At 41.4% G+C, this 22917-nt stretch overlaps 1 protein-coding gene across 5 annotated transcripts in view; it reads left to right on the forward strand.

Moving 5' to 3' along the window:
- Positions 1-22917, forward strand: part of tnrc18 (trinucleotide repeat containing 18) — a 63705-nt gene that overhangs the window by 19299 nt on the left and 21489 nt on the right. For 4 of the 5 annotated variants that reach the window (XM_067419791.1, XM_067419785.1, XM_067419798.1 and 1 more), the window contains exons 3-17: positions 388-534; positions 6915-7019; positions 9350-11110; positions 12735-12837; positions 15321-15526; positions 16108-16254; positions 16427-16611; positions 16901-17327; positions 18297-19271; positions 19677-19828; positions 20465-20598; positions 20725-20886; positions 20959-21133; positions 21253-21625; positions 22183-22443. In XM_067419791.1, coding sequence (XP_067275892.1) covers positions 388-534; positions 6915-7019; positions 9350-11110; positions 12735-12837; positions 15321-15526; positions 16108-16254; positions 16427-16611; positions 16901-17327; positions 18297-19271; positions 19677-19828; positions 20465-20598; positions 20725-20886; positions 20959-21133; positions 21253-21625; positions 22183-22443 — 5313 coding nt within the window. The remainder of the gene's footprint in view (positions 1-387; positions 535-6914; positions 7020-9349; positions 11111-12734; positions 12838-15320; positions 15527-16107; positions 16255-16426; positions 16612-16900; positions 17328-18296; positions 19272-19676; positions 19829-20464; positions 20599-20724; positions 20887-20958; positions 21134-21252; positions 21626-22182; positions 22444-22917) is intronic. The other variant, XM_067419811.1, reaches the window with a different exon arrangement.

Genomic DNA, 22917 nt, shown 5'->3' on the forward strand with positions numbered 1-22917 from the left:
TATTTAGACATTCACCCTTTTGAAGCTGCACATCTGGTGGCTATTGTAATGACAGTTAACATAACATTTAGGATGAGTAATAATTATTCATGACATTTGTTTACAAGCAAAAGCAATTCATGTTTGTGGTCTTTCTGTGCCTCTCGGTAAACATTCTTCTTTTGAAGGGAATTAAAAGGCTGTCCGGCAGTCGGAGCAGGTTGGTAAATGCGGTTCCTGAATTTCAAAAGAAATCTGCAGTTCTTCACAGACTAATCATTCCACTTTTTCCAAAGCTTTTCTCCTGAGTGGAATGTCATCATATCAAATGACAGCGCTTATGGTCTTTCTAGGGCCTCGTTTTATTCTGTCACTTCATAAGCAAATGTTTGATCCTGTCTTTTGCAGGTGATGCCTTCCCAGGTGCCTCGAGCCCATTCCTTAGCGGATACGTCAGCGCCTCCAGCGCTCACGGGCCGTCGGATCCGGCCTTCCGAGCTCCCAACCCAGCCAGCCTGCAAATGGCCCAGCTCTGGGCCTCTCATCCTCATGAAGGTAAGAATCACTGCTCTTTTTTTGTGCCTTGAAAGAAGGGAAGAAATTTCAAAGCATGTCACTGCTTAGAACCAAACTGGACCTGCATTTACGCACTGCAGCTTGAACCTATTGGGTTTAACGATTAGGTTTGTTGGCAGATCAGTGAACTCAGACAATACAAAGGCTGTAGTCAGAGGTCTGGGTGACAGGCAGGGCTGGGTGGATGGGCTAATGGAAAAAACACACCCTCTATGGTTTGACCCATAGGGACTTTTACCCAGCTTTATATTTTAAGGTAATGGAAATCGACTTGGTATTGGGAGTACGAGCATGTGGTGTGAGCTGTGCTTAAGCAGATAAAGATGCAGTATTGTTTTTTGATAAGTGAGTGTGTGGCTGGTTAAGGCTGTCGGCAGGTGATGAGAAATATGCAGTCGTGTCTTATGCCTGCGATGGATTACCCGCACTCTCTCTCTTTTAGTCAATAAACTAGATTTGTGTGAATGGTGTGCAATGACTGTAAAAAGACAATATAAAATCAATTTCGTCCCTGCAGTCCTAATGTAGAATAGGCCACATCTGACAGCCACTCAGCTGCAACGTAATTGTAACCAATTCCTTTCTTGAAATAGCTGATGTCGGTCAATAGTCAATATCCAAGAGCTTAAGACGGATATTAGTGCTGCGGTCCTTTTAGCGTAACAGTACTTTGTATATTATATTATATTGCTGTCTTTAGATGTAGAGTGTTATGTAACTAGGATTTCTAGCTGCTTATAAGGTCTCAAAAATATTTAAAATTCAAATTTTTAGAAATGTATTCCTGCAAAACGGAATTTTCTGCTGCCATTACTTCAATGTCACATGATCACAAATCAGTCTAATATCCTGCTCAAGAAACATTTCTTATTATTATCAATATATCTGTGGAAACTTGGTGTTTTATGATACTTTGATAAATAGAAAGTTCAAAAGAACAGCATTTGTTTTTAAGTGTATATCTGTAGTAAGCCATAAAAGTTGCAATGGCTTTAAAAAGGAAAGAAAAAATATATACTTTTGTAATCTTTGCCAAATAAAAGTATTAATTTCTTTTAAAAACAAAAGTGGGGTGTACACTTTTAAAACGTTAAATTTGGGTTTAAAAAGGGCAATATAATTTGGAACAGTACAATAAAAATATAATGTAACTCCATGGTATATGAGTATTTTTTTTTTTTCAATTTTAACACAAATCATTCTTGCAGTTTTAATAAAAAACAATCTATACCTATAGTTTCCATCCATTTAAATATCTTAAAAATAATTTTATCTTAAGCGATATCTTAAAATCGTGACTAATAAAGCAGCATGTTTATGCATGCCATCTTACAGACTGAATGAATAAGTCAACTTTTATTTATTCATTCATCCACCACAATCAGAGTTTTATGCACATTTGGAAATTTATTCATATATCTCTTCTATCTAGCTTTTTCTGAAATACACAAAAAATAATGTGGATGTCATCCTGGCATATTAGATAGATCATTTTACTTTAGATAATATTTCAGTTTGCACAAGACGTGAATATGATAAACCACCAAGTTTTAGTGTCAATGGAGTAATAATTCAACAGTGCCGATGACTGTTACATCAGCTTGCTTGAAAGTCAGTGGGCCACCAAGCCATGCTTGTTAAGCCCTAAAGAGTTTTGTGATTTCAATAATTTTGCCCTGCAGTTGCATTACACATTTTCTTCATATTCTCTCCTCCTCATCTTGGTGTATAAAGTCAAGCCCTTATCTGTGCTGTAAATTCAAACTTGCATGTTCAAACAAGATGATTCATTCGGCACTGAGGCCGTTCCAGACCCTGCCATTTTGAGAACATTGAGATTTTAGCTTTCAAAATGGTTCACGCGAATGCCAAACAATCGAAAGAAAAGCAACACTAGCTCTGTAAAAGGGCGTGGGCGGATTATTAACAAGGTTTGTTGAAGGGCCTTGTACCCATAGGCCTTTGTTTCAAGTCCCTGCAGAGAAAGTACAGATGAATTGTCTAAAACCTTGGCAGAGATCATAGCAAGCCTGCCTCGCTCTGCCTCCGTAGAAATGCGATGAATGGCTGACATTGAAGTGTACTCTGTCTCTGCAGCCTGTGAAAATATTTGAACATGCCTATTTATTCTGAAGGGTGCACCTGGCTCTTGTTAACTGAAGGAAGTCGAAGTAGCAGCTGTGGAATTCGTGTATTTTTACACTAAATGTGTGAAACAATCAGGCACGCCCCACTGTAGATTACAAATACTCCATAATCAGGGGGAAAAGCCACTTCCATGCTGTTGGATTTATCTTTGAAGTTCAGTTAATAAACATGAATTGCAGCGAACTGTGAAATGTTGCAGTGTTTGACGTGGGGTTTGTTTATACGCTGGGTCTTTGCACGATAAACCCTTGAGCAGTGGTTAACTTTAAAATACACAATCTCTGCATATACACATTAATAAGATTTTTTGAGGAAGACGCGTTCCACAACAAGGGTGCCTTGTGTGGATCGGGTGAGTGCAGATGACAGTTTGCACCTCCCCTATGTTTATATTAGGTGAGAATCAGAGAAACACATCTCTGGAATGTGTCCTCCCTGGTCTTAATTCACGGGCCGCTGTAGCTTCGCAGCTGCAATGTTTTTTTGTTTTGTTTTGTCCAAGCATGTGTCTGTGGCTGTTATCTGCAGCGGTTTGGAATCCGATGCATGGCCGTTGAGGTCTGCTCACCTTTGGACTGTGCAGGAGATGATGGTGTCTGCAGGGCGGCACTCTGTGATTGATAGAGTGTCCATGCCTACCGCTCCTGTCACACATTGGGCTCCTCTCAGAAAGGAATGCCCCTTTTTGACTTTGATGATGGATTTGCTGGCGCAGGTAGCATTTTGATGTTCTGCTGCGCTTCCTGTGGCGTCCCCGGGGGTCCAGATGACAGTTTTGAATACTGATGTGTTTGTGAAATTGGAGCTATATAATAAAGATAATGAAAAGAGGGAGAGTGGAGGCAGATGCATATTGACAGAAATTCTGGTAGGTGCCTCTTTCTGGTGCACATAAATGGGTTTGTTGAAATTGGTGCAGCTTCTTTGACCTTTGTGTCTAAATACAGGTCTTGAACCACATCCTTTCCTTCAAAGCCTTTTCTTTGACTTTTATATAGTCCGAACCTCAGGGAACAGTTTTTCTTTATGTCAGCAAGGGTATGTCATAGCATCTTTGCTTTTGAATGTTAATGGCCTGCTTTTTTGACTGTTCCTTTCTGAGCTAAATTTCCCTCTCCACAAGTAGCCCATTTAGACGTAACCTTCCACTGTCCTTCGTCATAGATCCCTAAAGAATGAGCTAGGTTAAATGGTTCCTTTGCTCCAGAAACACACACACATTTTTCATCTTTACAGTCACACAGAACCTATTTATTTTATTTGAAGTATTTTTTAGGAGGTTCTCTTATTTACATAAATCCCACAGCTATAGAAAACCTCATATGATTAGGGAAACTGACTGGAAATGTAATAATCTTAGATTCATGTATGTAAAACTTGATATAAATGAAAAACTTATTATAGTTTTCACAACTTTTAAATTGATTTGATATTGCTGTTTTGAACTGTTTGGGTAGAGTGAAAACTTGCATCTGTTTAAATGTTTATTAGAGACAAAAAAAACTGATAGCTATATTCCAGTATTTAAAAAAAACTTTAACTAACTAAACAAATGGATATTCTGTCCAGCAACCCATTTAAAACGATTCCCGAATACAAATCCTTTCCGGTAATCATGAACAAATGGAAAGGGCAATTCATTGGTCAACATGTGTAGGAACCCTTTATCTAGCATCCTGGTTTGTCAGGAAGTTTCTCTGCATTAGGCACGTTGTGGTGCAGAACTGTAGGAAATGGCAGTGGCAATCAAAACTAATTAGTCTGCAGATATCATGTAGGTTGAGACTTTCTCTCTTTCACACTAGAGAAACCAAGATTAATTGAGATTAGATGTGCTGTACATTTAGGGCACTCCTGCCTCCACCACGCCCCTCACGTGGCATACTGAAGAACACAGAAATAAATGTGGCATTGCAGTTCTAGCCCTGTTGCTAAGAGTAGGACGCCTTCAGTCATCTCTCGGTATGGTGTGGGAATGCAATCAGCAGCATAGCACTACCCGGTCACCTGAGATGTACTAAATAAAGTGACAGCCTTTGAACCACCACTCTTCTCATCTGTAGTGCCAAAAAGAAACACACTGTGCACTTTAAAACAAGGTTGTATTTTTAGACATTTTATTTTTGGCCTGTCGATAACACTTAATGTTCTCATGTTACTGTTATCACTAATTACGAAGACTTTGCTTTGACTGCGAGGCTGCGATTGTAGATAAGTGTTGAGTAACCCTGGTGTTTAATGTGCAATGTTTTGTCTCCGACTCCCAATTAAAATAAAAAATGAAGGCAGCCCTTCCATGTGAATGTAGCTTAGACAGACAGAAGAATGTTTCTGGTACAATGCATAAATAAACATCTCAACCACTGGCATTTTGGCAAACATGTGACTAGATAATATTACCACACTAGCTTTGTGGGCTGACTCAGTCCTTTATTTAGCATACTGTTGACACTACTTGTTTTAAGCAGCACTGGCTAGTCTGTCAACCATTCAATTGCATATGAGATGCAAATAGAGGCTGAAGACATGGTTTTGAGACTGTATCCTTGTGCCCCCAATAAACTTTGCTTTAGTGCTCTGTTGTCGACCTTTGACCCTGCCCCTCCAGGACCCCGTATCTGCTATCTCGCTCTAAACATTGTTCGGAGAACTGACCATTTTGGGCCTGTGCAAGTCAATCCATAATGGTTGATGTGACCTGATTTAAATGGCATTGACGGTAAGAACTAATCCATTACACCTTACAGCTAAGACACTCCTGCTGTTGTTCATAAACTGAACTTGTCAATATCCTCTCACAGAGGAGACCGGTCTGTTCAAATTTGAACGTCAAGGATAAAGTCTTTGTTATGCATGGACAGCTGTTGTAAACACCCTCTGCTCTCTGGTCTTCTTCAGTTGCAGTAATCTGTTGTGAAATTTTAAAAAGTGCTTCAACAGCTATGTGCCCCTATAGCTAGACCAATATAATGGCTGCTTGACCTTTCTACAGCAAAGCCTCTCTGATTGTGTTGCAATTTTGCCAAAGGAACGAGAGAAGTGCACATTCGTGCTTTATTTCTCTCAATTCATTTTCTACCAAAAGCAGCACTCGTCTCATTTCAGCAGCTAGCATCTAGCGTGAACTCGGTTTATTTTGCGCTCTGATTTAGTCGATACTCATTTCTTTAGGGTGTTCGTATGAGTCATTCCAGCACCACCTGACCTCTTGCCAAACCGCCAAGCCTGCATGATGCAGCCGCTAGTGTTCTGAATAATTGCTTGCTTTAAGACACGGCCATCCAAAAACAAACATTTCATTTGCCTGACTTTCCTCATGCAGAGTCGCTCTCAGATCAGCATGCACCGCGGGCCAGGGCGGTACAAGCCTGCCAAGCCGCTCCATAGAAGCAGCAACAGGTCTTGTATGTGCCTTTGGGTCTTGCTGGTTTTAAATGCAAGCGTGCCCCACCCATGATCAAAGTATCACAATGAAGGTTCTAAATGAAGGATGTGATGCACCCCATTTGATTGTATCTTTACTAGGGATTAAATATTTACTCCTCCCCTTTAAATGTCAAGCATTTCTGTCGTTTAGAGGGCTGTTTGTTCTTAGCCTTGACAACCCTTTTGTCTTTCATTAAAGCTTATTTTTTTAAAGGAGGGATAATGTTATATGTCAGCACTATTTTTGTGTGCCTTTGTGCTTTGGTTATAGCTGTTTGTAGTGTTTGAGGTTATGAATGTGTATTTGTGTACCTTTGCCCTTGGTGAAATGATGGAATTCATGACTTTGCATGTGTGAATGGCCGCTCCCCGGTTACCAGATGTCAAATGTGAGAAATATTCCTCTCCCTTTGCTTTGGGTGTTAGTAATACGTCAATTTTATGTCTGGATCGAAGTGAGCTGTTACTCTGGCTATGAAGCAGATTCATGAACTGATAAGATAGTAAATCGTCAAATCTGTGTGTTTGTAAATGTGCATAATTTGGCTATGAATAATGACATTGAAATATTTTTGTTCAGCTGGAGAAAGATCTTGTGGACCGATATATAGTCAATGACTCAAGTGCCAGTGCCATAAACTATTTTCAAAGGTTATTGTTATCGTTTCTTCTGCCTGGTGATAGCCAGATACAGATGTTACATTAATTACTGGAAGTAAACCTGACCGTGTGGGCCACTCTCTCAAATAATAAGACCTGACATGCCCGTACTCTCTCCTTTCTAGGTTATCCTCACTTGCCAAGCAGTTTGTACTCTAGCCCTTACATTCCCTTGGGCCACCTTGAGCATCCACAGCTCAGCCAACATGCACTCTTTGACTCTCAAAAAGGTCTGTATATGTCTGCAAAGTCATGTTTAACTATTATCTCTGTGATATATATGTGTATGTGACTATCATAACATTTTGACCAAATGTGTATATAAAGTGAATTTCTCTAAACTGGGAAGTGCAAAAAGAATGTGCAAAGAAAATGAAGCCTCTTATAAAACTCCATATGTGCAAGTATCATACTGTAATCATAATTATAGTAATAATAATAATAATAATAATAGTATATTATTACAATTGCTTGCTTAGGAAATTCATGGTTTTTTTCCTCTGTACTAAATTCAACTTCAAACAAGTTCAGTGTTTTTCACATATTTTTTTTTTTTTGGCTATATTTTGTTTTTGTGAAAATTAGTCTCATTTTGATTTTGCGATGAAGTATTATTTTGGCATATATTTAGGAAAATACCAATAGTATATTTATGGCTTTCTGGATGTTCTCTTTCTAATATTATTTTTTGTAAATGTTATCAGATAGACATTACAGCTAAAGTGTATGGATGAGTTTAAATACAAAAATTAAAAAAATGTCCAATGCCCTGTGTAATTTTCCTGTGTCACTAGGGTTGGGCATCGTTTTGATTTGAACGATTCTGATTCCGATTCTGATTCTTACTTTCGATTCCGGTTCTTTTCGATTCTCGATTCCGATTCTTTGAGGGGTGGAGTCAAAACATGTATATATATATATATATATAAATTATATATATATATAATTTATAAATATATATAATTTTTTTTTTCTTTTCTTTTTTTCTGTCTTTTGGAAGTCTAGGCAATCAAAAATTTCTTCTGAAGAGATCACTTTATATGATAAAACTTTTAAGCTTTTTCTCATATATAAACATTGATCAATTACTATTAAAATTATCTCACAAATATTTGTTAACTCAATGTATTTTTTACAACGGGGTAATTGTGTTGCAATAGTTTACACACAGCACAAGTAAGCTTGATTTTGAATGGTAATTTAAATAAACAAAGATACATATTACAAAAAATAGCACAAATAAATACAATAGAATAAAAGATATAAATGAAATGGACTGCTTTATTTTTTTCAGGTAGGTCTAACATTCAGGTAAGAAACTGAATAAAATAACCGCTAATTTGTTAGCGCTAAAGTAACGCTAAAGTGGCTAATTAAATTTAAAATAACATTGGATAATGTTTTTTGCAAAAAATTAAATAGTTTCATATAAAACCATTAAAGTTACACAAGTTGATCAGTCAAGAGCAGTGTGATTGTTTGTCTTTTTGTAGTTTGACTTTGAATAACAAATGACTGCGGTCCCTTTAAGAACTGCCGCACTCATGGATCCTGAACACTGTTCCTGTTACTCATTCTTCATTTCTTCCTGAATTGTTTAAGACTGTGTTTACATACTGTTCAAAATGTGCACTGAGAATTTGTTTGAGTGTATTTGACTAATAATAAGCTGGAAAAAGAAGCAAATATGTGCACTTGTATGTCAGGGGCGGCTTTATTACGGTAGACTATGTGTGTGCGTGCGCTTCAGATGTGAGCTTGAAATCTGCGGGGTTTCGTAGAATTATGTGCAATCCCGCGTGAAATTCAGACCGATCACACACACACTAACACGCTGTCGTAAGGAAAAGTCCAGCAAAACGCGCGTCCATCGTGTTCAGAGGTTAACCGGCTGAATGAGAATATGCGGCTGCGTGTCAGCTCGCTGTCGGTCAGAGAGGAGAGCATTTGGGATCGATTGTGTAGGCTGAGCAGGCTATATCTTTTCAGATATTTCAGTATCGATATTTTTTGACAACACTAGTTGCACTGTGCCGACCCAGGCTTTTAAAAGTGAAATAAATCCACACTTCAGAGCCGCTTACCGGGCTTCCATGACTAAAAGAACAAGCGGGCGCGCAAGCACCGGAAATCAGGTGGCCATGGAAACCAAAACTTGCGCGCTTGGAACCGAAGATCGGAATAAATTCCAATGGAATCGTTATTTTTTAAACGATTCCAAGTTAGAACCGGTTCTCGATGCCCAACCCTATGTGTCACATTAAAATATTGCCATGTAAAACTTTAGACTTTATCTGCCTCAGAGCTGAGGGAAAAGGGCAGTACTTTTGTTTTTGCTAACGTTCACCAACTGGTGCATGCACTTTTGCAAGTCCTTTTGATTTCTGTTCTGCTGTGCTCGCAGATAGTGCCTTGTTTAGAGTGTTTTAACAAGTTAGTTTATGGTCCATCTTTCTATATACTTTCTGCTCTTTAGGGCAGTTGAGCAGTCTTATCTTTTACACCAGATGCCTTAAGCTTTGTTGTGCTCACTCTTTCTACTTTGTTCTTATTTTCTCAGAGGGGTTTTACCTGCCAGGTTCAGTGCACTCCCAGTCTGCACTGGCCAGGAGCCCAGTGGCTCACATGCCCTGCTCCTTCTCCAGGGAAAAGGAGGCCCTGCCTCCTCACAAAAGCTCCAAAGACTCAAGCAGGGATTTGGGGAAAGAAAAGGCCTGTAAGAGTGACCTAGGCCACTCTCTCCTAAGGAAAGAACGAGAAAGGCCTAAAGAGGAGTCACGGCCCCACAGTGTGGTGGACCTCACCCTGGATGTCAAGGCAGAAGATGAGCGCAAAGCAGGCAGCTCAGAAAGGTCCGTGAAAACTACAGAGCACGCTCGGCCTTTCTTTCACCAGCACTCGCCTGCTTTGAACACCACGGACACTAAACCTAAACAAACTCACCAGAGTTTACTTGGCAACTGCGGGGCAAGCGGCGGCATGCCATCCCGACACCTGAATATGGAACAGGACAGGAGGGATAGGGACAGGGACAGGGACCGGGATGACGAAACCAGTCGGCAAGGGGGCCACCTTTCCACTGACAAGCAGAAAAGATGCGATTCAGTTGCTACATCAGCTGGCACGCTGCATGTGTCGTATGCCAGTCCCTCTTCCCTACAGCCCAACCCGTCCCATCTCCCGCCCAGGCTGGTGTCCTCTGGCACCTACCCTCCCCCTCACCACATGCCGCCCAACATGTACCCGCTCTATTCTACAACGAAAGAGCCAGGCAAAGAACAGAGAGTGATAGCTCCTACTTATGTGCCTTCTGTCGAGGTTTACGATGAGCGAAAAGGGCCAATTCAAATTGCCTCCCAAGCTCGAGATAATAAAAATGACAAGAGCAGAGAGAGGGACTCGCACAGATCAGCCCTGCAGGTGGGGAATGAGAGAACACATATGGACCATGGTCGGTTCTCCATTAGGAGTGAGTCGCCCCCTCATGGGGATGTCAAGAGAGACATTTTACGAGAGGAAGGCTCGATAATTAGGTCAAACGGTTTGGCCATGAAAAAGCCCTTGCATTTAGAAATGTGCACAAATAAATCTGGAAATAGTCCAGATGCCAGAGACTTAACCAACACTACATCAAAACACATGATCAAAACGGGACTCGACACTGAATCCCGCAGCCAAGAGCGGGATAGGGTGCAAAGGTCTGGCCATCCATTCTCTGGAATGGATCCAGGTACACTTCACTCAGAGCAGCATGCGTTGAAGGGCTTGGGTTCTGCTGAGCCTAAATGGAAGCCTTTCGAGATGGGCAATTATGCTACCAGTCACATCGCCACATTGGCAGCCCAACACAACCATGGCCCCCGAGGTGAGGAAGACGGCAAGCGAATGTACCTAGACACTACTGGCTTGCACAGACCGGTAGGAAGCGGCAGAAGTCCCGAGGGCCATGGGGAGGTTTCAGCCATGCAAAGCCTTATAAAGTACAGTGGTAACTTTTCCAACGAGTCTGGCTCCAGGCATGGTTCCGATAGCCGTAGTCCATTTGGAGGACTGGGCAGCATGAAACTGGAGGCTGGTTATCACGGAGTGTCTAGAGTTCAGCATCTTCCACCCCAGCAGCCTGGAAAGCAGTTGAAGAAGGAACCTGAGAGACCAGAGAGTGCTAAATCCTTTGGCAGAGACGGAAGCTCTTCTCAGGGGGAAGCGGAAGTACGTCATCCCCCAGTGGGCATTGCAGTGGCTGTTGCCCGTCAGAGGGACAACAGCAGCAAGCCTAGCTCTGTATCAGACAGGGACAGGCCAATTGGAGGATCCATCAAAGGTGCGTTGCCTTATATTTTTGCATGTATTGTTCTTAAAGGGATAGTTCACCCACTAATAATCGTCATTTACTCACCCTGATGTTGGTCTAAATCTGTACAACCTGCTCTCCTCTGTGGAACACAAGGATATATTTAACAAAATGCCTTTTTGTACATACTCCATACAATTAAAGTAAGTGGGGTTCAGTGTTTTGGGCACTATTTACTTTCAGTCTATGAGCAAAATCAGTTAAGACATTGTTCAAAATGTCTTTTGTTTTCTTCTGAAAAAGAACAACTAACCCTATATATAAGGTGTCATGAATTGGACATTTCTGGCCCCTGTTGGTACATGCTTTCACGGAATGGAACCGAAAAACACCACACTGGGCTGTAACAATGGAAAATAAGACAGGGTTGTTTACATGGGCCTGCTTGGCAGCAAGGTTGCTCCCTTTTTGTTTTTATTTCTTAAACGACATGAGCGTTGCTATTGCCTTGGCCCACAGTGTTTCCTGTTAGCCTAGGCAGTGTGTTAAACCTTTCACTAAGACACCGCATGCCCAACCTCTTATAAACATAATTTACAGAGCTCTACTAAAGGTGGCAAACAAGCAGTGCATTCTAATATGACTTTAGTTTTGTTGCTTAGCAATCGAATCAGCTTTTGGAAAGGGACAGAAAGAGAGGTGGGGAAAAAGGCATTAATTTATGTTCTCTTGTGTGTGCAAGGAAATTGCAGTAATAACATTAGTCTACACACACTAAGAGAAGGTTTGAATTTACATTTAAAACAAGTGTTAGGGACAGCTTTGCTTGACTAATTTGCCCTCTTTTTGATGCAAACGGATAGCATGTCGGACAGGCTTTTGGTAACCTTGGAAACAGACAGAAACCTTTTCCCTGGAGCATGACAGAGATCTGTGTGCACTTTCGTCCCCCTCCTCTGTTTAAAAGAACACAATCTCTTCTCAGCCGCTGTCTGTCAGTACTGAAAGGTTCAATACACTCCTAACTAAATCCCGCTCGGATACGTTGTATGCGTTTATCTTTTACAACGCTGTGTTGTTGCGGTATTATGAACACAAACTTCAAAGGCTCTTTTAGTTTAGTCTGGAATGTGAAATGCTGCTTGTTTTGTCTGATGATTCTCCAAATGGCTGCTTGTCTATGAGAGCAATTTGAACCGTATATGACGCCACGGTGGTGTTGAAACATTGATAAGTGATTGATGGGCTTCAGTGGGTTCTTGTAAATGTGATATGTTACCCTGCATAGGTATTCAGTGGGGCTTTTTCCTCTGCACAGTCTGTCTGTAATCTCATAGATGTCTAAGACACTGAATATGACTGGTGCTGAGTGTTGTGACTGATAAACACCCTTAGAGTTTGGGTTATTTCTGGAGCGGTGTATTTATAAAGAGAAAATGGTAACATTTAAGTCTTTCCACACTGGCAGACACTTCTAATGTTTGATTTTAGTTTTTAGACTAAGAATGGTTTGAAATGTGTAAATTGGGATCACGCATATCTGAAATGGTGAAAAATTAGATATCATTGACAAGGCAAACACTACAAATTTAGCACATTTATTAAAAAACTGTTTGTCAACCTCTTCAATTAGTGTAATGTCTTACCGTTGCAGGCCCAATCCACACAGAGGAAGAACAAGGAGACGAAAGGACGCGCCACCGTGACGAGCGCCTACTGTCGGGACGTGTGGAGCGTGAGCAGGAAAAAGTGTTAAGGTAAGATGAGAGTTTATAACCGCTGGCATAAAGCACTCAGAGCACTTTGAGTGCCTGTTGAAGCGAGCTCTCAGAAATGTTCTGACTAAGTATCATGCGATCTAACTCAATCCTGCTTTTGGAGTTTTATAGGAGCATTATATCAACACTGTAACCTGCTCTTATTATATTTGTGAACAATTTCACTTTAGGTCACAAGTCATTTCTTAGGTTAACTTTGCCAAACTCTTAAATTTGTGAATATTTTTTTTTTTTTTTTTTATATATAATGGTTTGTTTCAATGGCTGTAAATTGTAACTGTGTGGTGACTAAAATCACTTTTGATGTTGGTCATTTTTGTTGTAAGCCAGACATAAGGAACAATAAAATATTTCAACATAATAAGACGGATCATGCATGTTGTTGTTTTTTATTTAGTACTGTCCTGAAGATATTTTGCATATAAGATGTGTATATAGTCCATGAAACAAAATGCTAGCACTTATTATAAAAATCGCCCTTTCAAAAGTTACACAAATACGCTTGGTTCTTTTGTTTCGTTACCGTGACAAAAGAATATATATATATATGCAGTTACCATTTACCATGTGTGTATGCATGAATGGGTTGTTCATGAGTCCCTTGTTTGTCCTGAGTGCTTGGTGTTTTGGGGCTAGATATTGTATGTAGTTTTCAGGCATTAGAAAGCCGCTATCAATATGCGGGGTATTGAAGTTGCTTTGAATGCGTGCTCACTTTTCACTTTTGACTGCGCATTTTACAAGATATTTGGCAGTAATAATATTTGTTCACCAAATCCTCACCCATCTTCCTTTCAGTCATCTCTCCTTACTCTCATCACATAAAAAGTGTAATCTGACTCCTGCTGCACTGTGCTGCGACTCTGACGCTTTCAGTTTATGATTGTAGCATTGGTTTTCCATCTGAGCTAAATGGTTTTTATTTCTACAAAAAGCCAAAGCAACAGTGACGCGGTGGTCAAGTAATGTAATCGGTGTATGGACAAACATCATGTAACACCGATAACGGACTACTGCAGCAAGCCTTCTGCACAGGCCGTTCTTCAGTGGCCTTGGTGGCGGTCATTATAAGCCTAATTCGACTGACATATCATCCAGTACAAATAAAAATGGCTGAGGGCACAATCTGGAGTCCCAGCATTAAGATATGGCTATTTTCCACTACTTTCACACTTATTGCAGAAATATTACCCTGTGTGCTTTTTTGTTGCATAGGGTGTCAACTCTGTTGGTTTAGGGGTTGTGTCTGTCAAACGCTGATAGAAAATTTTACAAAAAAGTACAGTGTTGAGCTTAAAAAGGAAGCTAGTGCTTTTATATATTTATTTTGCACCTTGATGTTGTGTGGAAGCTGGTGATAGGGGCAGCTAATGCATAAATGTACTGTGAAGGTGACTCGTTAAAGTCACATCAGTGACACCCTGAATTTGTGGATCTTTAAAGATACTCTCTCTGCTGCCTCGGTTGAAGCTAGTTTCAAATCTCAGCAGACATTTAGCGACACTCCTGAAATATTTAAATTTGCCAAATAGATGTTATCTTTGTTAAGGTATCTCTAAAATGTTAGAAGCCTGGATGAAAGTCTGTTAATTAAAGCACCCTTTTATTAAAATCATTCACCTTGTAGTAAGGACTGAGCATATCCAGCCAGTGTAAAAGGATTCTTGTTTCTTTGATTCCACACACTGGCTTAACGGGGCAACATTTTACTTTCATTGGTCACACTCTCAGCATGGTTTTCTTAAGAGTGGACAGATTTATGGCAACAGTTCTCTGCAAATATGAGCCTATTTTCAAAGTGTGGCTCTCATTTCGAGGAGTAGAAAAAGTCAGTCTTCCCCACTGGGGAAATTGGTGCTTATAAAAGTGACTGGCTCTCTCAGCAGGATTCCGCCCTCAGTGTCTGTCTTAAGTCTAAGACAGAATAGAAGTCGTAGACTGGGGAATTTGTGTCACAGTTGGGGCTAAATGGCCACCAGTCTTTAAGCACGGGTTTTGCAATGTAGAAGCGTCTATGTTATACTTTTTTCTGGTTGTCAAATGTGGACACTGGATATTGGGCACTTAGCAGACTTTAAAAATATGTATATATATTTTGTTGATTTACTCATACTTTGTTAAACTCTAAGATTTTTAAGTTGGTCTTTGTTGGGGAATATCTAAACAAATTCTAAATATTTTTCAGGTGATTTTACTTTTGTTCTTCATTCAGGTAGCAATACTACCATAACATTCAAGGGTTAAATATTTTTAGAACGTACAAATTAGAAAACTGACTTATACAAGACTAATATAAGAATAGTTTAATGAGCTATTTTATCAAATGTTTAAGGATACATAGTCAAGGATTACATAAACTTTATGGAGATTGAGACTTTAATGTGCAAATTAGTAAATGCTAACTCTCTGAATTTGCAATAGATTAGTTAACCACTAATAAGCGAGCCTATTTTCATTCACAGAGAGAATAAAGAGTTGGCTGACTACACTCAGTTGCATTCACCCATGGTGTCTGCTAGCGGACTGAACCCTAACCTGATGGTGACAGGTGGACCGAATCTGACTGGTGCAGGCCGCTGGCCTGCTGACCCCACAGCTCACCTGGCTTCCCACCCATGGCTGCCCCGCCCAGGAGCTCCCTCCATGTGGTTGTCTGGATCTCCGTATGGTACCTACCTTTTTTTCCACACCTATGTCCGTAGTGTGAGCATTATGCCATGTTACAACAAGCAACTGCCATGCATTTATTCTTATTTTAGTGAATAATAAATGATCAAGGGTCATGCACTCTGGAATGCTGCAGAACTGTGTTGTGAATGAGATTTGGACAGTGAATTATTTCCTCCAGGCAGTTTGTTGACCCTGCCAGACGGCCCAAGCATTTTGTCTAGGCTGAGTGTTGTAGACATTCTTAGAAACAATCAGTCTCACTCCACAACTTCCATCCAAGAATAACAGTGAACAGCACGGTCAGTTCACAGTTCTCTGACTTTCAAGTTTCTGTCTAGACTTTACTTTAAAAACAAAAATGTCCCCTAAGAAAATCACTGTAGTTAAAGTGCTGTGCATCTTGGCAGGAATTCAACAAGGTCCGTGCTCCACGCACAGGGGTGTGATTATTGTGGGAATGGTGTTTCTCTTGGGGATTAACTCTTGAGTGTTCACAAAGCTGCCAGAAAGCAAGTGCAAATGGACCATCAACTACAAATATGGTGAACCAACCATTTTTTGTCCCTCTGTTGTGTACAGGACTAGGTCCCCCTTCCCTTCATCAGGCACTGCCTCCAGGATATCCTCCTGCCTTGACAGGCTCCATCCCCCCACCTTACCAGTTTGCCCGAGATCCACAGACTGGGCAGGTGGTTGTTATTCCGACAGAGCATCTGCCACACTATGGTAGGTCCCATATATTCACCACAATTTCTGTATTCATATTTTACCATCTTTCCATTCACACATTCACAAAACGTGCATTTATAAAAGTGAGTGGGAGTGATATCGCTGACATGTAGCAGAATAGATATACTTGATCCGTAATGCTCAAATATTCCTCTTGTTCTTTTAAAAGCTGAGATGTTAGAGCGAGGCCCCCCACTGTGGTCGGCCATGTACCCGCCGGCAGGAAGCTCTCTGCAGCATGCCCATCAGCTCCAGCTCCTCTCCCACCAGCAGCTCCTGAGGCAACAGGAGCTTTACATGATCCAGCACCAGACCGCACAGGTCATGGAACTGCAGAGGAACGCACAGTTAGTGGTATGAGACTGTTTCTGTCAATGTCATTATAATCCTAGGGAGATGCTCCTGTATTTCTCATTTTGTAGTCTTTTAAGGTCAACTATGAATGTTTAGCATGGAAAATGGGCATAACCAAATGCATAAATTAGGCCTTCCAATCAAGTTCAAAATATTGTACTGTGGTCTTTATTATTTTTTTATTTGCAAAATCTAGGGGCTTTTTTATATTATTTGTATGTATGTATTTTTATAATTTCTCGTTTTTAGCAATTTAACAGAAAAAATATTTCTGATTTTTCTGCTGTAGGAGAGATTAAATGCAAGTCAACCTAGGATGGATTTGGATGAAAAAACTGACAAGAGAGGAGCTGAAGGGGCCAAATCTAATCTCTCAGGCATCCCCACTCAAGCCCTGCACTCACGCAAGCCTCCCCCACGCTCTCCAACCCCCTCCACCTCGTATAGAAAAGCCCTGACGCCGCTGCCCGTCCCACCGTTGCCTTCACCTGTCACTACACTGAAGTCTGACGAGAGACCCAAAGTGGAAAAGTCCCTCCCTCAACAGCCCTACTCCCATCAGTCATCTCCTGTCCCTCACTCAGTGAGCCCTGTTTCGGCATCACCTCTTCCTACGTCCCCCATCCAGACCAAAGAGGAGTCTGTGGAAGTGCCTGAGAAAGAACCACTCGGTCTACAGAAGCAAACTACTACTCCATTCCCATCCATGTATCGTGGTAAGTGGAAAGATCAGCTTTCCCAAATGAAATGTCCAAGATTGAGCCTGCTTAATTTGTCAATATTGCATGAATTACCCCCAGACTAAGCTCAATTTAAGATTTAACATTGGTCTGTGGAGTCTGCTCTGTATTTTTTACTGCACAAGAGGTGTGATCAACTGGCATTATTCAAATAACTCTGTATGCAATTGGATAGTCCTTCAAACAATCAGACCACAAGATGGATAAGCCAGTCTGATTGGTTCTCGCAAAAGTGTAACAGAAGCAGTAGAAATTATTGTACAGGTATCCAGACTGAGTTACCGGGCGAAATCAAATCACCGGCAGATCAGCCAAGATTTATCCAGTCTATGAATTTGCATGATCATTTGAAGTAATTATTGTTTATTTGCATATTGCACAATAAGTGATGAGAACACTAATCAAAAATTAAAAAGGAAAAAATGCACTGCCATTAATCATTAATCATCTTATTGCTATTTTTAAGGAAATATGTTTGGGAGGGGACTGAGAATTCACATAGGACAGTAATCAAATTCAGTGTGCTATTCTTCATGTCAGAATGTGTAGGGTAGTGCAGTCTTAATGAGTAGTCTGCAAATATCCCCACATATGGGATTACCAGCTGTCTCTTCACCGGAATAGAGACTTCTTATGACAGCAGCCCTTTTGTACCCGTATCCCCTGGCGGTTTCCCTTTAAAAATGTTCAATGCTCAGGATAAATAGATTTTCTGCTCACGGTGCATTCTGAATGCCTGAGTATGTTGGCCTATGTGTATATAAGGGCTTTTGGGATGCTTGTGCTGGGGCCATTTGGTTCATGAAAGTTTCATAAAGCCCCGGTGCCGAAGAACATGTGGGGTTATTAATCATTTTGTCACTCTGTCGCAGGGAACTAAAGCTTCTCTACTCTTTGCATAAGCACCCCAAACCCCTCAAATTGCTCTCTCTTCTGTTTCTTTAGCAGAAATTCCTCCTGGCTACCCGTACCAATCGATAACGGCACCTTTCGGCAGCCATTACCCCTACCTCCTCCAGCCAGCCGCTGCCGCAGATGCTGACGGCCTGGCACCAGATGTGCCATTGCCGGCTGAGACAACCGAGCACTTGGCGACTGCCGCAGATCTCAAACCCCAGCACTTGTGTTCTCCAGTGGTAGTAGAACCACTTCAGGCATCCAGAGAGCCAGTGTCTATGGATGAGGGCAGCACTATGTTCAAAAAAGAGCCAGACCTAGAAGACAACAAAGATGTCCTGAGCCAGGACAGCCTAAGGCCTGCACCCATAACCACCCAAGATTCTAGTACCTCCACAGAGGTTGAGGCCTGCCCTAGAGCCGCAGCCACACCATCGCCAGAGGATGAACCAGACCAGGAAGATCGGGAGGCTGTCAAAATCGAAGGTGCCGCCTCAAGCCATCCAGGGCTGTATGAGACATCTAGGCCAGATGCTGAAATAACGACCAGAGCAGAAAGAGTAGAGGACTCGATTGGTCTGGTAGACCAAGTCTACAAATCTTCATCAAGTTACACTGACACACACCTTGTGGCTTGTGACATCCAGCCAACAAAACCATCATCTGATCTCTCTGATAGCCTGAACACAGTAGACCTCAGAGATCCTGTCCCTGACTCTTTACACCTAGAGTCCAAACTTGACAATCTTTTCCTGCCTAACAGAAGCCCTCCTCACCTTCAGCCCTCTTCCGCACCGGTGGCCATCCTGCCTGAAGACCCCATGGCAGGCATGTTCGCCCTGGTCACGGCCAGCGAGCTTCCGCAGGCTGGAGCAGTGTCCATCCTGGCAGACGCGTGTACCTCTAGGTCTGAGCTCTGCAAGGACGTCAGTCCCCTAGAGTCCACAGCTCTGGAAGGCATGGCCCTGCTCAGCCAGATGGCAGAGCTGGAGATTCAGAGGCGGCCCAGAGATGACACGCAGGGTGAGTCTCATTTCAGAGAGGGGAACGATAATTTTTAAGGATGTGCGACCTTATCTAGCATGCTCCAAATGTTCTAAGGGAACCGGTAATTAGGGAGGGAGGTTTGCTCACTGTAGTGTGCTGTAAAATGTGTTGAAACAAGCTCAGCAATGGTTTCAGCTCTAGTCAGTATACTCAGAATTTGATTAACAGTGTGCCAATGCTGCTTGTTCTTCTATGAATCTTTTAGAGCAAATGTGTTCGTTTAAATGAATAAATATATTTTGGATGTATCTGGGTGTCAAATTTGTTAATGCACTCTGACACAAGAAACACCCATTTACTGATGTATTGGAGAATGCGGGGCTGTCCCATGCTCCCTGGAGGTAATTAATGTTGGTATCGATCGTGTGTTTGTGTGTGCAGCTGTAATACTCTGTGGACTGGAGAGTCTGCTGGAAGCTGGCAGGCAGGTCCTCCTGGAAGCCATCGAGTGTCAGCCTCAGATTATCATCCGCCTCCCCAGAGAGCTCAACCCTAATAAGAAATACAGCTGGAGACAGAAGAAAGATGAACCTGTATGCTTGGCTTTTTATGACTCTTTCTCTCCCTCTTTTAAACCTCCGCTCAAGAAGTTTAGATTTGTTATCACTTTGCATTAGCTTTTTTGCTATCAATTTAGTAATTCTAGGATGTTTGTAGTTTTAAATACACAATCACTGTTAAAGATTTACACTCTGATATGTTTACAAATTCTAACAGCATTTGCCTTGCTTACATTGTTGAACAGTTAACGACTAAAGGCCTTTTGGATTTTTTGGACTGTTTGCAGATTCTAGCGCCATTGATTTCTACCATTGTATACAGCTAGTGGCATTCAAAGTTTTTGCGTTATAAAGCATTTCTAAAAAAAAATCCAGCAGCTCACAAATATATTAGTTTACAACTAGTTGTATTAAAATTTTACATTTAAATGGGGTTTAAAAGTAGTTTGCAGTGTTTGACGTTGTGCATAGGGATATCTCATAGCAAGCTTTTAGCAAAAAAAAATACTCTTAACACTTAGATGCAGTGTTAACCGCTGCTGAGAGTTCTATAGAAGTTAAACCACATATGCTAATCTCTCTCTCTCTCTCTCTCTCTCTCTCTCTCTCTCTCTCTCTCTCTCTCTCTCTCTCTCTCTCTCTCTCTCTCTCTAACGCACAAACACACAGATGTTCTCAAAATCGTCTTTGGAGGGAATGGACACTGTAGAAGTGGACTACCGTGTGAGACTTGCTGAGCTGCAGCAGCGCTACAAAGAAAAGCAACGAGATCTTGTCAAACTGCAGAGACGGAGAGACAAAGAGTGAGTCTCAATTAACATAAAAATCCCATTAACAACATTTCATTAAGACCAGTAATGTCAATCTACCTCACTTAATTCCACTAACAATCAAACAACCTGTAATTTATTTTCCCTGTGTTTTCACAGAGAGAAACATCAGCAACAACCGCTGCAGCAGCAACAACAGATCCAGCAGCAGGAGAGGAACAGAAGTTTAGCCCGCAGGGGCCCGGGACGTCCCCGAAAGAGGAAACATGGCTTGTGCGCACTGTCTCCACCATCCAGCAAGCTGGATTCGAAGTGTGCAAAGTGAGTGTATAGCTGAGGCACTGATAAAACCCAGCTGTGCCTGCCCTGCAGCTGAACACTGTTGTTTTGCAGGTTGGGCAGAAGCGTGCTGTACTCCGAGGACTCTGAGAGTGGAGAGGTGCTGAGGAAGCGCTTTCGGGCCACTAACAGAGATGAGGAGGAAGAGGAAGATGGCAGTGCGTTGAGATTGAAGAAGAAAAAAAAGAGCTGGAGCGAGCAGGAGGCATCTTCAAGCTACTCTCACGAGGTCAGTCTCTAGTATACTGGAGTAGCACAAAAGCGTTTTTAAACAATATGTGCACTACAGCTCAAGTCTGCAGCGTGTCTGATCGCATTCCTGCGCTTTTCCTGGATCTCTTTTAACAGGCACCTAAAATGGTTGTGAAGAAGAGGCGAGTGAGCGAGCAGGAGCAGTTGGCATCCAAACTCGACAAGGCCTTGTCCCTCACTAAGCTCAGTAAACTCAGCAAGTCCTCTTGTAAATTCACAGAGGGTTCCTCAGGGAAGTCCAGGGCTAGCTCAGGAAGCAGAGTCTCCATGCTCACCGATTTAGACATAAGAGTCAAGATGGGAAAATCCAGCCTGTCAAAAGATCTCAGCATCTTTCACAAGTCTTCCAAGGGAGGTAAAAGCAAAATGGCTGCCAAAACGAAGCCTTCAGATCCATGCCTTAAGGGAAAAGGCCAGCGAAAAGCACCTTATTCTCCAATGAGGTCAGAAATCAGCAGCTATTCTAACAGTAAGTCAGTAAATGTTTTTTTTTTTATTGTTGTTGTTGTCGTTGTCAGTGTTTTAAACCACAAGGGCATTTACTGGCAAAATGTTTTGTTTTTTCTTTCTGGTAATGGATCGTTTTTGTTCATAATTGTCTACCATTTTGTTTATGATAGTGCCTGTAATAAATTGCTGTGGACTGCATGTGTAACCAAGCTTGTGCCAAATAATCTAAGGGTTAGATTATTTTTTTGTTTTGTTTGTTTGTTTTTGTCACAGTAACAGTATCACAATTTTTTTAAGTTGTTTAAAAATAACAAAAAGCTGCTCTGATATATCAATGTATAGATACTTATGTCAGTATTTTTTTCTATCAAATTTTTCTATTAAAGTCTATCATACCAATGCTGCATTTAGTTGATAAAAACAGTAATGCGTTTACAATTTCAAATAACTTGTGTGTATATAAATTGTCCTCCTGTGTTGCATCATGGGTATAAGTATAATTGTTTTGAATCTGTATTTAGTTTATCATGCTTTTGGTCCTCCATCCCGAGTGAAGTGTTTTGTGATTTGTACCAGACACGGATTCAGAAGAGGACGATTCCCTGAAGGATGGGTGGCCTCCCAGCTCCTTGTTGGGGAGAACAGGGTCACGTCCAAAGCTCCCTGGCCTGTGCAGCACTCAAACCAAGAAAAAGCGCTCATCGTCCAAGAGAGCCTCTTCATCTTCGTCTTCATCACTCAAGTCCAAGCAGGCGGCCAAAGAGAGGAAACATAAGCACTTTGCTTTATTGCTACAGGAGGCAGGAGTCAGCTCCTCTGAGGACTCATTTGACCAAGGTTAATAAAGCATACCTCACTATGCACAAAATCGAGATGGCAGCTGCTCGGTTTTAGCTTTTTATTTTTGGTCTGTCTTGTATTTTTAGCCATGACTGTCGGTCATGGTGACATTTTTCATTGTGTCAGAATTTGCTACCTCACATCCTGTATATAATATAATCGACTCTTGTTAGAGTCTCGTTTAAATTGTTACTTTTATAGGAATGTCTTGCCATTGTGCATTAAAATGTGTGTGGCTGTGTCGAAAGTGTTCTTTATTGTATTGCAGTTTGGTACCCAAGCTTTATTAAACATGCTGACTTCATTTTTACTTAAAGTAAAGAAAATCGGTGTTCTCTGTCTCTTTCCCTAAATCTCCTGCTGTAGTGTTAGATTGCAACGCTCCGCACTCCTGTTGTTCAAATATCCCTTTCATCATTGAAGAGCCGTCACAAGGAGATCTCTGCATAAATTCAGCGCTCCTGAGCAGTG

Source organism: Pseudorasbora parva, chromosome 2 (genome assembly GCF_024679245.1).
Source record: "Pseudorasbora parva isolate DD20220531a chromosome 2, ASM2467924v1, whole genome shotgun sequence".
Lineage (NCBI taxonomy): Eukaryota > Metazoa > Chordata > Actinopteri > Cypriniformes > Gobionidae > Pseudorasbora > Pseudorasbora parva.